Below are 18,405 nucleotides of genomic sequence, written 5' to 3'. Positions count from 1 at the left end.
ATTTCCTTTAGAATGTCACGAATGAGGAAAAAGAAGTTCAAACGAGGGAACGTAGGTTCAAATGAAGGTCAGATACCTAAAACAGTTTTCTGGTGACTGTGTGCGGCTGGGGTGGAAAAAGTGGGGAAAAGGTACCCAGATGTGGGTGGCCCCGGAGGGTTGCTCCACTCCAGCCCCGGCAAGGGCAGGAGAGCGCGGCCTGCCTGGGAGATGCCCAGAGCCACTGGAGCGCCTACTATGTGCCAGGCGGGGGACGGCAGGAAAACGGCGGGATGCTGTGTCCCCTGAGTCTGGCAGGGTTCTAGGTGCTTTACACGTAGCAAGACACATTCTCCGCCTCAAGGCACTCGCAGTCCGTTTTCTGGGTTGCATCAGGTGGGGGCAAACCAGGTGCCCGCAGAAGTGAGGACGCTGAAGGAATACAGTGGGGGAAAGAAATGCTTCCCCCTCGTCCTACACACCAGGCAGGCCCCAGAGGCTAAGACCGACACGCCCTCCCCGAAGGGCAGACCCGCCTCGAAGAGGGCGGATCCGGGCAGGGCCCGCGGCCCGGCCCTCAGCCGACCCCCGCGACAGCCGCCCAGCGCGGCGCCCTCTCCTCACGTGTCCCTCCGGCCCCGGGGCCACCTCACGTTCTGCTTCCGCCCGACCCCTCCGACTTCCGGTAAAGAGTCCCTACCGCATCTCCGCGCTCCCCCGGCGCCTCGGGGCGCCCGGCCTCCGATGCGCTCAGTGGCCGCAGCTCCTCGGAGTCCCGCGGCGGGCACCAAGTCTCGCCCCTTCGCCGCAGCCAACTGGCCCGGGTGGCGCTCGCTCCAGCGGCCGGCGCCGCGGAGCGGGCGGGGCGGCGGTGGCGTGGCCTCTGGACAGTATCCCTCCGCCGCCCCTCCCCCGTCCGGCCCTGGCCCCCCTCCCTCCCGGCAGCGCTCGCCTCCCTCCGCCTCAGACTGTTTTGGTTGCAACGGCAACGGCGGTGGCGCGTTCCGGCCCGGCTCCCCGCAGCTCCTCGGTCTCGGCGGGCCTCCCCGCCCCTTCGTCGTCCTCCTTCTCCCCCTCGGCAGCCCGGGTCCCCCCCCGGCCGCGCCAACCCGCGCCTCCCCGCTCGGCGCCCGCGCGTCCCCGCCGCGCTCCGGCGTCTCCTCGGCGCGCCCGGCTCCCGGCTGTCCCCGCCCGGCGTGCGAGCCGGTGTATGGGCCCCTCACCATGTCGCTGAAGCCCCAGCAGCAGCAGCAGCAGCAGCAACAGCAGCAGCAGCAGCAGCAGCAGCAGCAGCCGCCCGCGGCTGCCAATGTCCGCAAGCCCGGCGGCAGCGGCCTTCTAGCGTCGCCCGCCGCCGCGCCTTCGCCGTCGTCGTCCTCGGTCTCCTCGTCCTCGGCCACGACTCCCTCCTCGGCGGCCGCGGCGACCTCCGGCGGCGGTAGGCCCGGCCTGGGCAGGTGGGTGTCGGCACGTCAGCCCCCTCCGCTCCGGTCCCGGCGTCCCCTCCCCCGCGGCCCGCGCCGCCGTCCCCGCCCCGTGACCCGCCGGGCTGCCCGGGGTGGGCCGGGGGCCGGCAGCGCGAGGGGGACTCGCTTCGGCTTGAGCCCCGAGGCTCTGCCGGGGGGCCCAGCCGGGGTCCTCTAGGATTGTCAGGCTTGTCCAGCCTCCCGCATCATCCCCGCCCCCTCCCCCAGCGGTCAAGATGGAGGGAGCGGGCGGCCTCCCCTCCCCGCGCGTGTTGGGAGGGGTTTTCGGGTAGCGGCGATGGTCAGCCCCGGATCCCCCTTCCGCACGATCCTCCTACCGCAGCGTGGGGATGCTCGGGCAGCGCCCCCACTACCAGTTTAGATGTGAACGTTGGAGGGGTCTAGAGGCTTTGATGTCGTTTTCTGGAACATGTGTCTCCCCCCCCCCCACCCGCCATGGGAGACATCTCGGGAGGGGAGAAGTTAGGTCTGCGTCCCTCGTGCCTGTTAAAGGGGTAGGCACCGGGCTTCTCCGGAATCATCAGGGTCTGTCTGGGCTCTCTCCCCGCCCCCTCCCAGTCCTGGGAAAGATTGGAGGACCGGGTGGAGACAGGTGGGCCTTGGCCCCCGCACCTCTCCGCGTTCGAGTCCGAGGGCGCGGCGGGGGCTCCCGAACTCTCTTGGAATCGTGGGGCTCCGTGTGGCCTCCCGCAGCGTTTCGCCCTCCCCCACCTGGGGAAGGGAAGGGGTGGGGAGTGCCCGGCTCCCTCCCGGCCTTCCTTCTTCCCCCGCCAGGCCTCTCCGGCGCGCGGGTGGTGGCCAATCCGCATTGCTGTTCGAGGCCACAGTGGAGAAGGCGCCTCTGAACAGCGGTGGGCGAGGGCCGGACCCAGGCTGGACCGGGGAGATCCGGGGCGGCAGTGCTGGTGGCAGGGGGCGGGCACCCTGCGCAGTTATCCCAACCCCCGCCCCAATTTCGGAAATGCTAGGAGAGAGAGATTGCAGCAGGGGACGTGGTGGGGATCCTGAAGGCAGAAATGCGGGTGTTTACTGGCGTGTTTTTTCCTCCTAAGCTGGGGTTGTGGTAGGGACTGGGGGCTCAGTGTTGTCCCGGCTAGCTGGGTTTGACTCGAGGGTGTGTTTGTGCAGGAGCGCCTGTTGGGGGTGGCGGGTGGTTGTCAGTTCGTATTTCGCGAACTAAGAAAATGCTTAGTGTTCAAAGGGAGAAGCAAACGTCAATAGACTCCATTCCATTGTGGCCGGTGTCCTTAACTTCGGGAGTGCCGCCAGAGCTTACCAAGGGCATGCAAGTCCATTTCCCCTGTGCCTCAAGTCCATCCGTGTTGCAGGCACTGCTGTGCCTTCCTTAGGCCTAGGACGCCGTGTTGACAGGGCCGGTGACCGGCGTCCTCCTTAAATAGGCATCTTGGGCTTTGGAAGGTGGAATAAGAGGATTTTTCATTCACCTGAGTATTCTTTTTGAAAACACATTTTCAGCAACCCCTTTCCAAAGAATTTTTATTTACAGCAGAAATTCCCCATCAAGAGGAATCAGCTGGTTTTTAAGGAATTCTGCTGCCTTCAAAGGGGGCGGAAACAGTCGGTTGTTTGACTTTACACGCCCCGCCCACCCTTCCCCTTCTGTGAGTCTGAAGCATCCCAAACACTGCTTAGCCAAACTAGTTCAGATGAAGTGATCATTTCCCCAGGTAGAGGGTAACTTCAGTTTCCTTTTTTCGTTGGTATCTAGCAAAAAAATTTAAAATACAATGTTTATAGAAAAGGATGCATTCTGTTTTTACTTTCTTAGGTATTAGCAAGAGATTTGGCAGATATATTCAACATGTTCAAATATATAAACGTTAAAACTAACGTCGTTAAGTTGCATTGACTATGAGGCTTAAAAATTAGACTATAATAGAATTTGCACCTGAGTAGTTGGAGTGATCAAAGATATTTGGAATATTTTAGTACTACAAGGTCTTTTTTTCTGTTCCTTGAGGCTTTACAACAGTTTAAGGTTAATTTAGATTTTTCCTTGCTTTAAGTTCCTTTACTTGAGGCCTAAATGGTAGCCCTTATTCTTTTTGATGAATAGGTGAAATTTTGTTTACTGTGTTGGATTTGCATAATGTGAAATTTTATTCTTGTACAGATCGTTAATGTAGTATTACTTTGAATTTGAATCACTTTCCTCCGTTCCTTATAAATAAGTTTCAGCTTCTAGAATCTTCTGACTTATGTTTGTGTGTATCAACAGTGAAAATAAGTTTCTGAGAGCAAGGGTGAAAAAAGAAAATGCAGCATTGGATTTGACAAGTTTCGAGATAGCAAAATATTCTTGAAAGTCTGGAAATTGACATCTGCTTTAAGAAACATCTCATAATTTGACTTCTTGTGTGTGTGAATAGTTTTTCATGACTTTCAGAAGTGATTTATTCTGGCCGGGCGCGGTGGCTCAAGCCTGTAATCCCAGCACTTTGGGAGGCCGAGACGGGCGGATCACGAGGTCAGGAGATTGAGACCATCCTGGCTAACACGGTGAAACCCCATCTCTACTAAAAAATACAAAAAACTAGCGGGGTGAGGTGGCGGGCGCCTGTAGTCCCAGCTGCTCGGGAGGCTGAGGCAGGAGAATGGCGTAAACCCGGGAGGCGGAGCTTGCAGTGAGCCGAGATCCGGCCACTGCACTCCAGCCCGGGCTACAGAGTGAGACTCCGTAAAAAAAAAAAAAAAAAAAAAAAAAAAAAAGAAGTGATTTCTTCTATCTTTGTTATACACATGTTTGAAGGTGGCTGTTTTAGGAAAGATAATGTAAGCACAATATTAGAACATAATTTTACTTTAATATAATTCTTTTTTTTTTTTTTTTTTTGAGATAGAATCTCACTCTGTTACAGCCCAGACTGGAGTGCAGTGGCCTGATCTCAGCTCACTGCAGTCTCTGCTTCCTGGGTTCATTCAAGTGATTCTCCGGCCTCAGCTTCCCGAGTAGCTGGGATTACAGGTTCGTGCCACCACACCTGGCTAATTTTTTTGTATTTTTAGTGAGGACAGGATTTTGCCATGTTGGCCAGGCTGGTCTCGAACTCCTGATCTCAAGTCATCCACCTGCCTTGGCCTCCCAGAGTGCTGGGATTACAGGTGTCAGCTACTGCCCCTGGCCAATTTTTGTATTTTTAGTAGAGACGGGGTTTCACCTTGTTGGCCAGGCTGGTCTCAACTCCTCGTGACCTCAAGTGGTCTGCCAGCCTTGGCCTCCCAAAGTGCCAGGATTACAGGCAGACATGAGCCACTGCCCCCAACCATCCGTCTAATTCTTATTTTTGTTTTTTACCTTTTCGTTTTTACGTAGTAGAGGTGATTGTGTATGTTATTTTGTAGTTAGCTTTTTTCTCCTGAACATTGTATTGTAAATGTAAATTATTTTTTTTTTTTTTTTGAGACGGAGTCTGTTGCCCAGTCTGGAGTGCAGCGGTATGATCTCAGCTCACTGCAGCTTCTGACTCCTAGGTTCAAGCGATTCTCCCACCTCAGCTTCCTGAGTAGCTGAGTCTACAGGAACATGCCACCATGCTTGACTAATTTTTGTATTTTTAGTAGAGACAGGGTTTCGCCATGTTGGCCTCAAACTCCCAACCTCAGGTGATCCACCTGCCCTTGCCTCTCAAAGTGCTGGGATTACAGGTGTGAGCCACCGCGCCTGGCTGTAAGGTTTTTACTTAACCATTCTGTTGTTGGGAATTGGGTTTCCACTTTTTTGTTATAGATAGTGGTGCAGTGAACATTTTTAAATAGCTTTTTGCTTCAGTGTAATTATTTCCTTAGAGAAAGTTCCCAAGAGTGGTTTTACTAGGTCAAAGGGCTTCAGGATTTTGATGGCTTTTGCTAGCGGTGCTCTATTCTTCTTCTTTTTTTTTTTTTTTTTTTAAGAGACAGAGTCTTGCTCTGTCACCAAGCCTAGAGTGCAGTGGCGTGATCTTGGATCTTGGCTCACTGCAACCTCCTCCTGGGTTCACGCCATTCTCCTGCCTCAGCCTCCCAAGTAACTGGGACTACAGGAGCCTGCCACCATGCCCAGCTAATTTTTTGCATTTTTTAGTAGAGACGGGGTTTCACCATGTTGGCCAGGATGGTCTCGATCTCCTGACGTCATGATCCTCCCGCCTCGGCCTCCCAAAGTGCTGGGATTACAGGTGTGAGCCACTGCGCCCGTCCACGGTGCTCTATTATTCTTTAGAAGACTTGTATTACTTCCAGTGCCAAGAAGGTTGCTCGTCCATAGAATGGTTTCTTTGTAGTTTCTCAAATATTGTGGGGAATTTTCAAAGGAAAAATTGCATTTTTACTGTCAAGTGCATACATTATTAAGTGCTTTTGTTACTGGATTATTTATGTTTGAGTTTAATTTGGTTCCTCTGAGGATTTAATAAGGTAATATATGTGAAGATGTTTTGAAACCTGTAACCACTGTTATTAATGAGGATTCTTGGTTTATCTATTGTTATAGTACTGAGTTAAGTGCAGGAATGAAATTCCTGAGGAACTGTTCTAAAGCTTTGTTGTTGTTGTTAACCTCTCTTTTTCATCTGAAAGTGTTTTTTATTAGCTGCTAGCCTATGACCAAGTTATTTTTGGTAACTTTCATGTAATTTCATGGCACTGTTGGGAATTTTCACTGGTTAACTCATCTTCTCCTTCTTCTACATTCCCTTCCCCATTAAAAATAAAAATAGGGATTTACAATTCTGTTACTCTATTCCTAAACCTAAATAATACGACATTAGAATTGCTTGGGATACAGGATTCAGTGTGAATAAAATATTTTTCTTTTAGTGATTTTCGGGTTAGTATTTTTACTGCTTCTTTCTCTTGAAGCATTGCAACTTAAAAATTGTGCTGTTTAGCCAGGCGCCTGTAATCCCAGTTACTCGGAGGCTGAGGCAGGAGAATCACTTGAGCCCAGGAGGCAGAGGAGGTTGCAGTCAGCTGAGATCGCACCGCTGCACTCCAGCCTGGGAGACAGAGTGAGTTCTGTCTCAAAAAAAAAAAAAAAAAGTGTGCTGTGGTTTAATGTAGTTGTTCATCATGCTTCCATTTAAATTTCAATGAGACCGTTCATCTTTTGCAGTTAAATATCTTGTAGAAGGACCTAAAATACCTACATTGAACATAGCTCTAGTGAAGCATCTATGTACACGGGATTTTTGGGATTAATCAGTGAACAAAGCAAGTATATTGTCCTTTTGGAGTTTACATTCTAATGTGACTAGGTAGACAATGAGACATTAAGTTACCAGCCTGTGTATAATAGTGTATAAGAGCTATGGGATTAGAAGAAAGCAGATTAAAGGTATAGGGAGTGTGGGAAGGGGAATGAGTTACAATTTTAAATGGATTGGGGGAGCTTCATTGAGGAGCTAACATTTGAGCAAAGATTTGAAGGTCAGGTATTTAGCCATTTGCTTTTTATCTAGATTAATTAGTCTTGTGGCCTCATTAGTAATTTATAAGGTTTAAATGGCATCATCCTTTGTTATTCTTTTATGTGCATATTGATACTAACCACCTCTGAAGTTAGACCAAAAAAGTTAATTGACATTGAGGGTCATTAGAGGTAAATTGTAGATGGCTATTACTAACCAAAGAGGCATGTTTTGTTTTTCTTTTGGGCTTATATATTTTACCTAATTAGTTTAGTTTTTGTTTCAAGTATGTGGAAAAAATAAACTTTTTAAGTTGCCAAAACTTGCATTTGTTTTCTTTTTCTTTTTTTTTAAGAGAAAGAAGTAAGTCTGTAGTTGCTTAAAGATTTCACATTCTGAAACAGTGAAAACATTTATGGGATCAGTCATGGTGTTCCTGTTTTTGGTTAAATGTAAACTTGTATTTTCAGTGTTACTCTAATTAGCGATGGTATATAATTTTACATAAGGGATATTAACTCATATTGTAGCTATATAGTAGCCGTATGTTTTGACTTAAAGGAGGATCTCAAGGCCAGGTGCGGTGGCTCACACCTGTAATCCCAGCACTTTATGAGACAGAGGCAGGTGGATCACCTGGAGTCAGGAGTTCGAGACTAGCCTGGCCAACATGGTGAAACCCCATCTCTACTAAAAATAAAAAAATTAGCCAGGCATGGTGGTGGGTGCCTGTAATCCCAGCTTCTTGGGAGGCTGAGGTCGGAGAATTGCTTGAACCCAGGAGGTGGAGGTTGCAGTGAGCCGAAATCATGCCATTGCACTCCAGCCTGGGCAACAGAGTGAGACTCTGTCTCAAAACAAACAAGAAAAAAACAAAGGAGGATCTCATTTTTTTTTGTCCTAAATAGCTACAGCTGTGTTAAAACTGTCACCTTAGCAAAGTACAGTTTTTTGCTTTGAAAGGAATTTTAACATTTTAGAAGATTGTCCTCGAGAATTACAATTTTCTATTTTGACTAGATAGTGATAGTATTTTGATGTTGTGTAAAAGTTAAGCATGAACAAAACCCTACTTTTTTTTTTTAGGTATTTCAAGTAATTGTGACAACTTCAATGGAGATGTAAACAGTTTGTTAAGAGGCACACCTGCTACTGTCTTTTTTTTTTTTTTTTTTGAGGTGGAGTCTTGCTCTGTCACCCAGGCTGGAGTGCAGTGGCACGATCTCTGCTTACCGCAACCTCTGTCTCCTGGGTTCAAGCGATTCTCCTGCCTCAGCCTCCTAAGTAGCTAGGACTACATGTGCACGCCACCACGCCTGGCTAATTTTTGTATTTTTAGTAGAGATTGGGTTTCACCATGTTGGCCAGGATGGTCTCAAACTCCTGACCTCAGGTGATCCACCCACCTCAGCCTCCCAAAGTGCTGGGATTACAGGGGTGAGCCACCATGCCTGGCTGCTACTGTATCTTTTTAAATGAAAGTACTTGGGTTTTATTTTTTTTGTTTTTTTTTCTAAGATTATCTGGGTCATCTATGACGTGACTGTTACCATCTAAGGGTTTTTTTTTTTCTTTTTTTTCTAGACGGAGTCTCGCTCTGTCGCCCAGGCTGGAGTACAGTGGTGCCATCTTGGCTCACTGCAACCTCCGCCTCCCAGTTTCACGCCATTCTCCTGCCTCAGCCTCCTGAGTAGCTGCGACTACGGGCGCCCACCACCACGCCTGGCTAATTTTTTGTATTTTTAGTAGAGATGGGGTTTCACCATGTTAGCCAGGATGGTCTCGATCTCCTGACCTCATGATCTTCCCGCCTCGGCCTCCCAAAGTGCTAAGATTACAGGCGTGAGCCACCACACTCGACCCATCTAAGGGTTTTTTTGTTTGAGACAGAGTCTCTGTCGCCTGGCTGGAGTGCAGTGGTGTGACCTTGGCTCACTGCAACCTCCGCCTCCGCCTCTGGGGTTGAAGCAATTCTCCTGCCTTAGCCCTCCCGAATAGCTGGGATTACAGGCACCCAACACCATGCCCGGCTAATTTTTGCATTTTTAGTAGTTACGGGGTTTCACTCATGTTGGCCAGGCTGGTCTTGAACTCCTGGCCTCAGGTGATTCCCAAAGTGCTGGGATTACAGGCGTGAGCCTCCCCACCCAGCCTCGTGAGCTAAGGTGTTGTTTTTTTTTTTTTTTTTTTTTTTTTTTTTGAGACAGAGTTTTGCTCTTTCCCAGTTTGGAGTGCAATGGCGCAATCTCAGCTCATTGCAACCTTTGTTTCCCGGGTTCAAGTGATTCTCCTGCCTCAGCCTTCTGAGTAGCTGAGATTACAGGCGCCTGCCACACCGCACAGCTAATTTTTGCATTTTTAGTAGAGATGGAGTTTCACCATGTTGGTCAGGCTTGTCTCGAACTCCTGACCTTGGGTGGTCCACCGCCTTGGCCTCCCAAAGTGCTGGGGTTACAGCCGTGAGCCATTGTGCACGGCCTACTCTGTTTCTTAACAGTAACATCAACAACAAAAATTCCTAAATCTTAAAAATGGAAGGCAAAAACCCTAAGCTTTGAGAGATTAGGGAACTTGCCCAAAGCAACATTTGTAGGATTTTATTACACCTCTCCATTTATTATTTTTCTTTTAGAGTCAAGGTCTCGCTTTGTCACCCAGGCTGGAGTGCAGCCTCAATCTTCGGGGCTCAAGCATTTCTCCTGCCTTAGCCTCCTGCGTGGCTGGGACTACAGGTACACACCAGCTGGCTAACATTTAAATTTTTTGTAGAGACAGGGTCCTGCCATGTTGCCCAGATTGGTCTCAAACTCCTGGACTCAAGCAGTCCTCCTGCCTCAGTTTCCCAAAGTGCTGAGATTACAGGTGTGAGCCACTGCACAGTGCCCCCCTCTTTATTTTTATTTTTAAATTTTAAGTTCCAGGGCCCCTCCCTTGAAATAAATGGAGACGTAATATATACACAAGATCCTGCTGTGTATTTTAAGGCAATGGTCCCCAACCTTTTTGACACTAGGGACCAGTTTTGTGGAAGATGGTTTTTCCACAGGGGCAGGGGATGATTTTGAGATGAAACTGTTCTACCTGCCAGGCGCGGTGGCTCACGCCTGTAATCCCAGCACTTTGGGAGGCTGAGGCGGGCGGATCACGAGGTCAGGAGTTCGAGACCATCCTGGTTAACACGGTGAAACCCTGTCTCTACTAAAAATACAAAAAAGTTAGCTGAGCGTGTTGGAGGGCGCCAGTAGTCCCAGCTACTGGGGAGGCTGAGGCCAGAAAATGGCATGAAACTCGGGAGGTGGAGCTTGCAGTGAGCCGAGATGGAGCTACTGCACTCCAGCCTGGGGGACAAAGTGAGACCCCGTCTCAAAAAAAAAAACAACAAAAAAAGAAACTGTTCCACCTCAGATCATTACGCATTTGTTAGGTTCATTCTCATTAAGAGCACACAACCTACATCCTTCGCCATGCGCAGTTCCCAGTAGAGTTTGTGCTCCTGTGAGAGCCTAACACTGCACCTGATCTGACAGGTGGGGCTCAGGTGCTAATGCTCACACAGCTCGTGTTGTGCCGTCTGATTCCTAACAGGCTTTTTTTTTTTTCTTTCTTTTTTTTTTCTTTTTTTTTTTTTCCAGACGGAGTCTCACTGTCACCAGGCTGGAGTACAGTGGTGCCATCTCAGCTCACTGCAACCTCCGCCTCCCAGGTTCAAGTGATTCTCCTGCCTTAGCCTCCCATGTAGCTGGGACTATAGGCGCACGCCACGATGCCCAGCTAATTTTTGTATTTTTAGTAGAGACGGGGTTTCACCATATTGGGCAGGATGGTCTCGATCTCCTGACCTTGTGATCTGCCCAGTGCTGGGATTACAGGCGTGAGCCACTGTGCCCGGCCCCCTAACAGTCTTGTTTTAAGAATACAGTCATGGACAGTCCTTGACCTTCAGGATATCTTTTTGTAACCTTGATTTTGGTTTGCTAAAATAGGAGGTCTATTTTCTTATCTTTGTTTTTAATGTATGTAGTTCTGTACTTATGTGGTGTGAAGTCTACTTAAATGTTAAATCCTCGGATATTTATTTATTTTGAGAGAGAGTCTCACTCTGTCACCCAGGCTGGAAAGCAGTGGCATGATCTCGGCTCACTGTAACCTCTGCCTCCCAGGTTCAAGTGATTCTCCTGCCTCAGCCTTCTGAGTAGCTGGTATTACAGGCGTGCACCACCACACCTGGCAAAGTTTTGTATTTTTTTTTTTTTTTTTAGTAGAGATGGGGTTTCACCATGTTGGCCAGGTTGGTCTTGAACTCCTGACCTTAGGTGATCTGCCCGTCTTGGCCTCCCAAAGTTTTGAGATTACAGGCTTGAGCCACTGGGCCCGGCCTTATTTATTTTTTGAGACGGGGTCTAGCTCTGTCGCCCAGGAGGGAGTGCAGTGGCATCATCATGGCTCATTGCAACCTCAAGTTCTCAGGCCCAGGTGATCCTCCCATCTCAGCCTCCTGAGTATCTGAGACCACAGGCATGTGCCACCATGCCCAGCAAAATTTTTGTTTGACTCTGTTGCCCAGGCTGAAGTGCAGTGGCAGGATCTCGGCTCACTGCAATCTCTGCCTCCTGGGTTCAAGTGATTCTCATGCCTCAGCCTCCTGAGTAGCTGGGATTATAGGCATGCACCCCCACACCTGGCTAATTTTTTTTGTTATTGGTAGAGATGGGGTTTCATCATGTTGGTCAGTCTGGTCTTCAACCCCGACCTCAGGTGATCCACCTACCTTGGCCTCCCAAAGTGTTGGAATTACAGGCGTAAGCCACTGCGCCTGGCTTTTTTTTTTTTTTTTTGTAGGGACAGAGGTTTTAACTTGTTGCCCAGGATGGCCTTGAATTCCTGACCTCAAACAATTTGCCCTCCTTGGCTTCCCAAGGTGCTGGGATTACAGGTGTGAGCCACTATGCCTGGCTGATTTTTTAAATTATTATTATTTGTGTGTGCGTGTGTTGCGGGGTGTCATCCTGTCACCCAGGCCGGAGTGCAGTGGTGTGATCTCAGCTCACTGCAACCTCTGCCTCCATAGTTCAAGTGATTCTCCTGCCTCAGCCTCCCGAGTAGCTGGGATTATAGGTGTGTGCCACCACGCCTGGCTAATTTTTGTATTTTTAGTAGAGATGGGGTTTCATCGTGTTGGCCAGGCTGGTCTTGGACTCCTGACCTTAGGTGATCCAACTGCCTCGGTCTTCCAAAGTGCTGGGATTACAGGAGTGAGCCACCGTGACCGGCTTGGTTTAGTTTTTGTTTTTATTGTTTTTTTTGAGACGGAGTCTCGCTCTGTCGCCCAGGCTGGAGTGCAGTGGTGCCATCTTGGCTCACTGCAAGCTCCGCCCCCCAAGTTCATGCCATCCTTCTGCCTCAGCCTCCCGAGTAGCTGGGACTACAGGTGCCCGCCACCATGCTTGGCTAATTTCTTTTGTGTATTTTTAGTAGAGACGGGGTTTCACTGTGTTAGCCAGGATGGTCTTGATCTCCTGACCTCGTGATCCGCCTGCCTTGGCTTCCCAAAGTGCTGGGATTACAGGCATGAGCCACCATGCCTGGCCTGGTTTAGTATTTTTATGAGTCTGGGTTGTTAATTAAAACTTGTCACAGCTGTTAACCTTAACTTTTTATTTTTTATTTTTATTTTTTTTGAGACGGAGTCTCGCTCTGTCGCCCAGGCTGGAGTGCAGTGGCGCGATCTCGGCTCACTACAACCTCTGCCTCCTGGGTTAAAGACATTTTTCTGCCTCAGCCTCCTGAGTAGCTGGGACTACAGGCATGCGCCATCTCGCCCAGCTAATTTTTGTGTTTTAGTAGAGACTGGGTTTCACCATATTGGCCAGGTTGGTCTCAAACTCCTGCCCTCGAGTGATCCACCTGCCTCAGCCTCCCACGCCTGGCAACCTTGACTTTTTATTTGCTGGTAATTATCTGTGTTTGCATTCATGTGAAAATTTGAAATTCTCATTAACGTTTAACGATACTTACATAGATTGCTTGTAATTTAAACCCTGAAGTTGTGTCAAGTGACTATAAAATGTCAATTTCTTTTATTTATTTATTTATTTATTTATTTTCGTGACAGGATCTGACTCTGTTGCTAAGGCCGGAGTGCAGTGCTGCAAATATGGCTCACTGCAACCTCTGTCTCCCGGGTTCAAGCCATCCTCCCACCTCAGCCTCCTGAGTAGTTGGAACTACTGGTGTGCCCCACAGTGCCCGCCTGGTTTTTTTGTATTTTCAGTAGATGTGGAGTTTTGACATGTTGATCTTGAAATCATAGCCTCGAGTGATCCACCCACCTAGGCCTCCTAACATGCTGGTGTTACAGGCGTGAGCCACTGTGTCCAGCCCGAAAATGTCAGTTTTGTGCCATGATTAATAGCTAACTACATTTTGGGAATGGAATAAAATGTCATTCTGTAATGAAGTCTTTTTAAAACTCATTAGTTGTGGTATGAGGCTTGTTGGCAATATAAGTGAACATGGTTTATTTTTATTAACTGTATCAGAGCTTTAGAATATTGGTCTCCTGAAGCCATTGCCTTGAGAGGCTTTATTGAACAGTGTTGCCAATGATCAAAATTTTTTTTTTTTTTTTCTTTTTTTGAGACTGGATCTTACCCTGTTGGCCAGGTTGGAGTATAGTGGTATGGTCATGGCTCATTTGCAGCCTCAACATCCTGGGCTCAAGCAGTCCTCCTACCTCAGTCTCCTGAGTAGCTGGAACTACAGGTACATGCAGCCATGCCCAGTTTTTGTATATTTTGTAGAGACAGGGTTTAGCCGTGTTGCCCAGGCTGGTCTCAAACTCTTAAATTCAAGTGATCCATCCACCTAGTTTTCCCAAAGTGCTTTAATTACATGCGTGAGGCACCGTGGCTAGCCAGGTCAAATATTTTTCTAAGTGGAATTAATCTTGATTATAATTTTAGTTTTTTATAAAGGGCTGGTCTTGAAACAAGTACTGCATTTTTCTTTTCGGGTTTATAAACATTTATTGTGGACTTTGTGCAGTTAACTATTTTCATTCCTGAAACGCATTTGGAAATCAGGAATTAAAGACTAAATGTCTTTTCACTGAAGCTTGAGCAAATTATAGAAAGGAGAGTTTTTTTTTTTTTTTTTTTTTGGTAGAAATGGGAGTCTTGTTATGTTGCTCAGACTGGCCTCCAACTCCTGGGCCTAAACTCCTCCTGCTTCAGCCTCTGGTCTGGAGAATTCTTTATGGCCTCTTTGAGAACTTACTTTTACTTTACACATGATTCTATCTAGCTTTCTTTTGTGATATACATATTGGCAGCAAGTAGAAAAGTAATATTTTCAGAGGCAGATATATTAACCGCAATGAGAAATAACAGTAGCGTGATAGAAAGTTGAAAGACTTGGCTGGGCACGGTGGATCACTTGAGGTCAGGAGTTTGAGACCAGTCTGGCCAATGTGGTGAAACCCTGTCTCTACTAAAAAACAGAAAAAGGGCTGGGCTTGGTGGCTCACCCCTGTAATCCCAGCACTTTGGGAGGCTGAGGAGGGCAGATCACAAGGTCAAGAGATTGAGACCATCCTGGCCAACAGGGTGAAACCCCATCTCTACTAAAAATACAAAAAAATTAGCTGGGCGTAGTGGTGCACGTCTATAATCCCAGCTACTCAGGAGGCTGAGGCAGCAGAATTGCTTGAACCCAGGAGGCAGAGGTTGCAGTGAGCCGAGATTGGGCCACTGCACTCTAGCCTAGCGACAGAGGGAGACTCTGTCTCAAAAAAAAAAAAAAGAAAAAAGCCGGGCGTGGGGCAGGACGTGCGCCTGTAATCCCAGCTACTTGGGAGGTTGAAGCAGGAGAATCGCTTGAACCTCAGAGTCGAAGGTTGCAGTGAGCTCAGATTCAGATTGTGTCACTGTGTCCCAGCCTGGGTGACAGAGCGAGACTCTCTGAAAAATACAAAAAACACGTTTGGAAGACTGATGGCTGGGCATGGTGTCTCACACCTGTAATTCCAACACTTTGGGAGGCTGAAGCAGGCAGATTACCTGAGCCCAGGAGTGCAGGTCCAGCCTGGGCAACAAAGGCAATCCCCGTCTCAACAAAAAATATTTATACTAAAAATTTAGCCGGGCGTGGTCATGCACGTCTGTAGTCTCAGCTACTTTGGAGGCCGAGGCGAGTGGTTCACTTGAGTCTGGATGTTGAAATGAGCCGTGATTGCACCAGTGCACTCCAGCCTGGGCATTAAAATGAGACCCTGTCTCAAAAAACAAAACAGACTGGAGAATTACTAAAAAAAGGACACAAGAGCTCAAAAAATATACCATTCTGGGAGGTTTTTTGTTGTTGTTTTTGAGATGGAGTTTCGCTCTTGTCACCCAGGCTAGAGTGCAGTGGCACCATCTCCTCTCACTGTAGCTCTGCCTTCCGGGTTCAAGCAGTTCTCCTGCCTCAGACTTCTGAGTAGCTGAGATTACAGACGTTGGTCACCATGCCCGGCTAATTTTTGTATTTTTAGTAGAGACGGGGTTTCCCCACATTGGCCAGGCTGGTCTTGAACTCCTGATCTCAGGTGATCTGCCTGCCTCAGCCTCCCAAAATGCTGGGACCACAGGCGTGAGCCAATGCACCTGGCTTTTTTTTTTTTTGAGACAGAGTCTCGCTGTGTCGCCCAGACTGGAGTGCAGTGGCGCGATCTCGGCTCACTGCAAGCTCCGCCTCCCGGGTTCACGCCATTCTCCCGCCTCAGCCTCCAAGTAGCTGGGACTACAGGCGCCCACCACCACGCCAGGCTAGTTTTTTGTATTTTTGTAGAGACGGGGTTTCACCATGTTAGCCAGGATGGTCTCGATCTCCTGACCTCGTGATCCACCCGCCTCAGCCTCCCAAAGTGCTGGGATTACGGGCTTGAGCCACCGTGCCCGGCCAACACCTGGCTTTTTTTTTTTTGACATAGAATCTTGCTCTGTTGCCCAGGCTGGAGTGCAGTAGTACAATCTTGGCTCACTGCAACCTCTGCCTCCCAGCTTCAAGCGATTCTCCTGCCTCTGCCTCCTGAGTAGCTGGGATTACAGGTGCCCGCCACCACACACGACTAAGTTTTGTATTTTTGGTAGAGATGGGGTTTTGCCATTTTGGCCAGTCTGGTCTTGAACTCCTGACCTCAGGTGATCCACCCACCTAGGCCTCTCAAAGTGCTGGGATTACAGGCATGAGCCATCACTCCTGGCCTGGGAGTTTTGACTAAGTTTGTAGCTGTATACTTTAGGCCCTAAGGGCATTACTGTTTTATAGCACAATGTAGTTAATTAATGTGCTCATAATGGTGACTCATAACGCCAGGTTAAATGATTTTTTTATATCTCCCAGAGAAGTATTTTTCAATCGGCGGGTCATGACCCCTTAGTAGATTGTGAAATTACATCAGTGGATTATGACAAGCATTTTTAGAAAAATGAATAGGAAGTGTTAGGACACACTGCATTATTGAAATAATTGTTTTTGAGATGGCGTTTCACTCTTAGTTGCTGAGGCTGGAGTGCAGTGGCCTGATCTGCCTCCTGGATTCAAGCAGTTCTCCTGCCTCAGCCTCCTGATTAGCTGGGATTACAGACATGGGCCACCACGCCTGGCTAATTTTGTAGTTTAGTAGAGACAAGGTTTCTCCTTGTTGGTCAGGCTGGTGTCGAACTCCTGACCTCAGGTGATCCGCCTTCCTCGGCCTCCCAAAGTGCTGGGATTACAGGCGTGAGCTATCACGCCTGACCTAATTTTTGTATTTTTAGTAGAGATGGGGTTTCACCATGTTGGCCAGGATGGTCTTGATCTCTTGACCTTGTAATCCACCTGCCTCGGCTTCCCAAAGTGCTGGGATTACAGGTGTGAGCCACTGCGCCCAGCTGCCAAGAATTGTTTTAAGCTTTGGTTTGAGTTAATGTATATATACTGCATTGTAATTCAAAATGTAGTTTTTGGCCAACTCTAGGCACATTGCCTATGGACTAGTCCTGCTCTGCCTTGAGCAGCAATGGTTCAATTAATTTTTTTTTTTTTTCTTTTTTTTGAGACAGGGTCTTTGTCACCAAGGCTAGAATGCAGTGGTGCAGTCTCGGCTCACTGCAACCTCTGTCTCCTGGGCTCAAGCGATCCTCCCACCTCAGCCTCCTGAGTGACTGGGACTACAGGAGCATGCCCCCGTGCCTGGCTAATTTTTGTATTTTTTGTAGAGATGGGGTTTTGCCATGTTGTTCAGGCTGGTCTTGAACTCTGGAGCTCAGGTGATCCACCCCCCTTGGCATTCAGAAATGCTGGGATTACAGGGATGTGCCACCGCACCTAGCCCAAAATTTTTTAAAGTAATTTTTTATTGATACAGTCAGAAAGTTACTGCTTTAGAGCCACAGAAATGCAGTTAAAGGTTTGAGGAAGAGTTTTGAGGTTATATCTAAGCTAGGGTTGTCAGATTTGGCAAATAAAAATACAAGACACTCAGTTAAATTTGAATTTTTGATGAACATTGACTAATTTTTTAGTATAATTGTGTATCAAATTGCATAGAAGAAAGTTACTTATCTAAAGTTGAAATTTAACTGAGCATCTTGTATTTTATCTGGCAGCTCCAGTCTAAGCTGGAATCATGGCTCACTCTTTTTTTTTTTTTTTTTCAGTCGTAGTCTTGCTGTGTTGCCCAGGCTGGAGTGCAATGGTGTGATCTTGGCTCACTGCAACCTCAGCCTCCTGGGTTCAAGTGATTCTCCTGCCTCAGTCTCCCAAATAGTTGGGATTACAGGCACCCACCACCATGCCCAGCTAATTTTTGTGTTTTTAGTAGAGACAGGGTTTTGCCATGTTGTTCAGGCTGGTCTTGAACTCCTGACCTCAGGTGGTCCGCCCACCTCGGCCTCCCAACGTGTTGGGATTACAGGCATCAGCTACCGCTCCCGGCCATGGTTCACTCTTTAGTAATTAAATTTAAGTTCTATGAAAGCAGGAACTTTGTTTTATTCACTATTGATTGTATCCCTGTTTCTTGGATGGTTGGCACTTACTACTTGGTCAGAAGTTTGAATGGGCAAGTTACTCAGCCACTCTCAGGCTTAGTTTATTTATTAAAAGAGAAAGAATTCCTTCCTTGGCTGGGCACGGTGGCTCATGCCTGTAATCCCAGCACTTTGGGAGGCCGTGGCGGGCGGATCATGAGGTCAGGAGATCAAGACCAACCTGGCCAACGTGGTGAAAACTCATCTCTACTAAAATACAAAAAATTAACTGGGCGTGGTGGTATGAATCTGTAGTCACGGCTACTTGGGAGGCTGAGGCAGGGGAATCGCTTGAACCCAGGAGGTGGAGGTTGCAGTGAGCCGAGATCGCGCCACTGCACTCCAGCCTGGGTGACAGAGCGAGTCTCTGTCTCGAAAAAAAAAAAAACCAAAAAGGGAAACAATACCTTCTTTATAAAGTGAGATACTAAAGTCTTAATATTTTCTGTTTTTATGTATTCATTTTTTGAGATGGGATCTTGC

At 48.1% G+C, this 18,405-nt stretch overlaps 1 protein-coding gene across 20 annotated transcripts in view; it reads left to right on the top strand.

Moving 5' to 3' along the window:
* Positions 1 to 569: 569 nt before the first annotated feature.
* ATXN2 (ataxin 2) overlaps positions 570 to 18,405 on the top strand; it is a 155,529-nt gene continuing 137,693 nt past the window's right edge. For 19 of the 20 annotated variants that reach the window (XM_021922948.2, XM_021922950.2, XM_021922947.2 and 16 more), the window contains exon 1: positions 724 to 1,436. In XM_021922948.2, coding sequence (XP_021778640.2) covers positions 724 to 1,436 — 713 coding nt within the window. Of the gene's footprint in view, positions 1,437 to 18,405 lie in introns of all 20 variants that reach the window. The other variant, XM_031650759.1, reaches the window with a different exon arrangement.

Source organism: Papio anubis, chromosome 9, assembly GCF_008728515.1.
Source record: "Papio anubis isolate 15944 chromosome 9, Panubis1.0, whole genome shotgun sequence".
Taxonomy (NCBI): Eukaryota; Metazoa; Chordata; class Mammalia; order Primates; family Cercopithecidae; genus Papio; species Papio anubis.
Note: the sequence above shows the minus strand (reverse complement) of the source record. Positions and strands in the feature narration are given on the sequence as shown.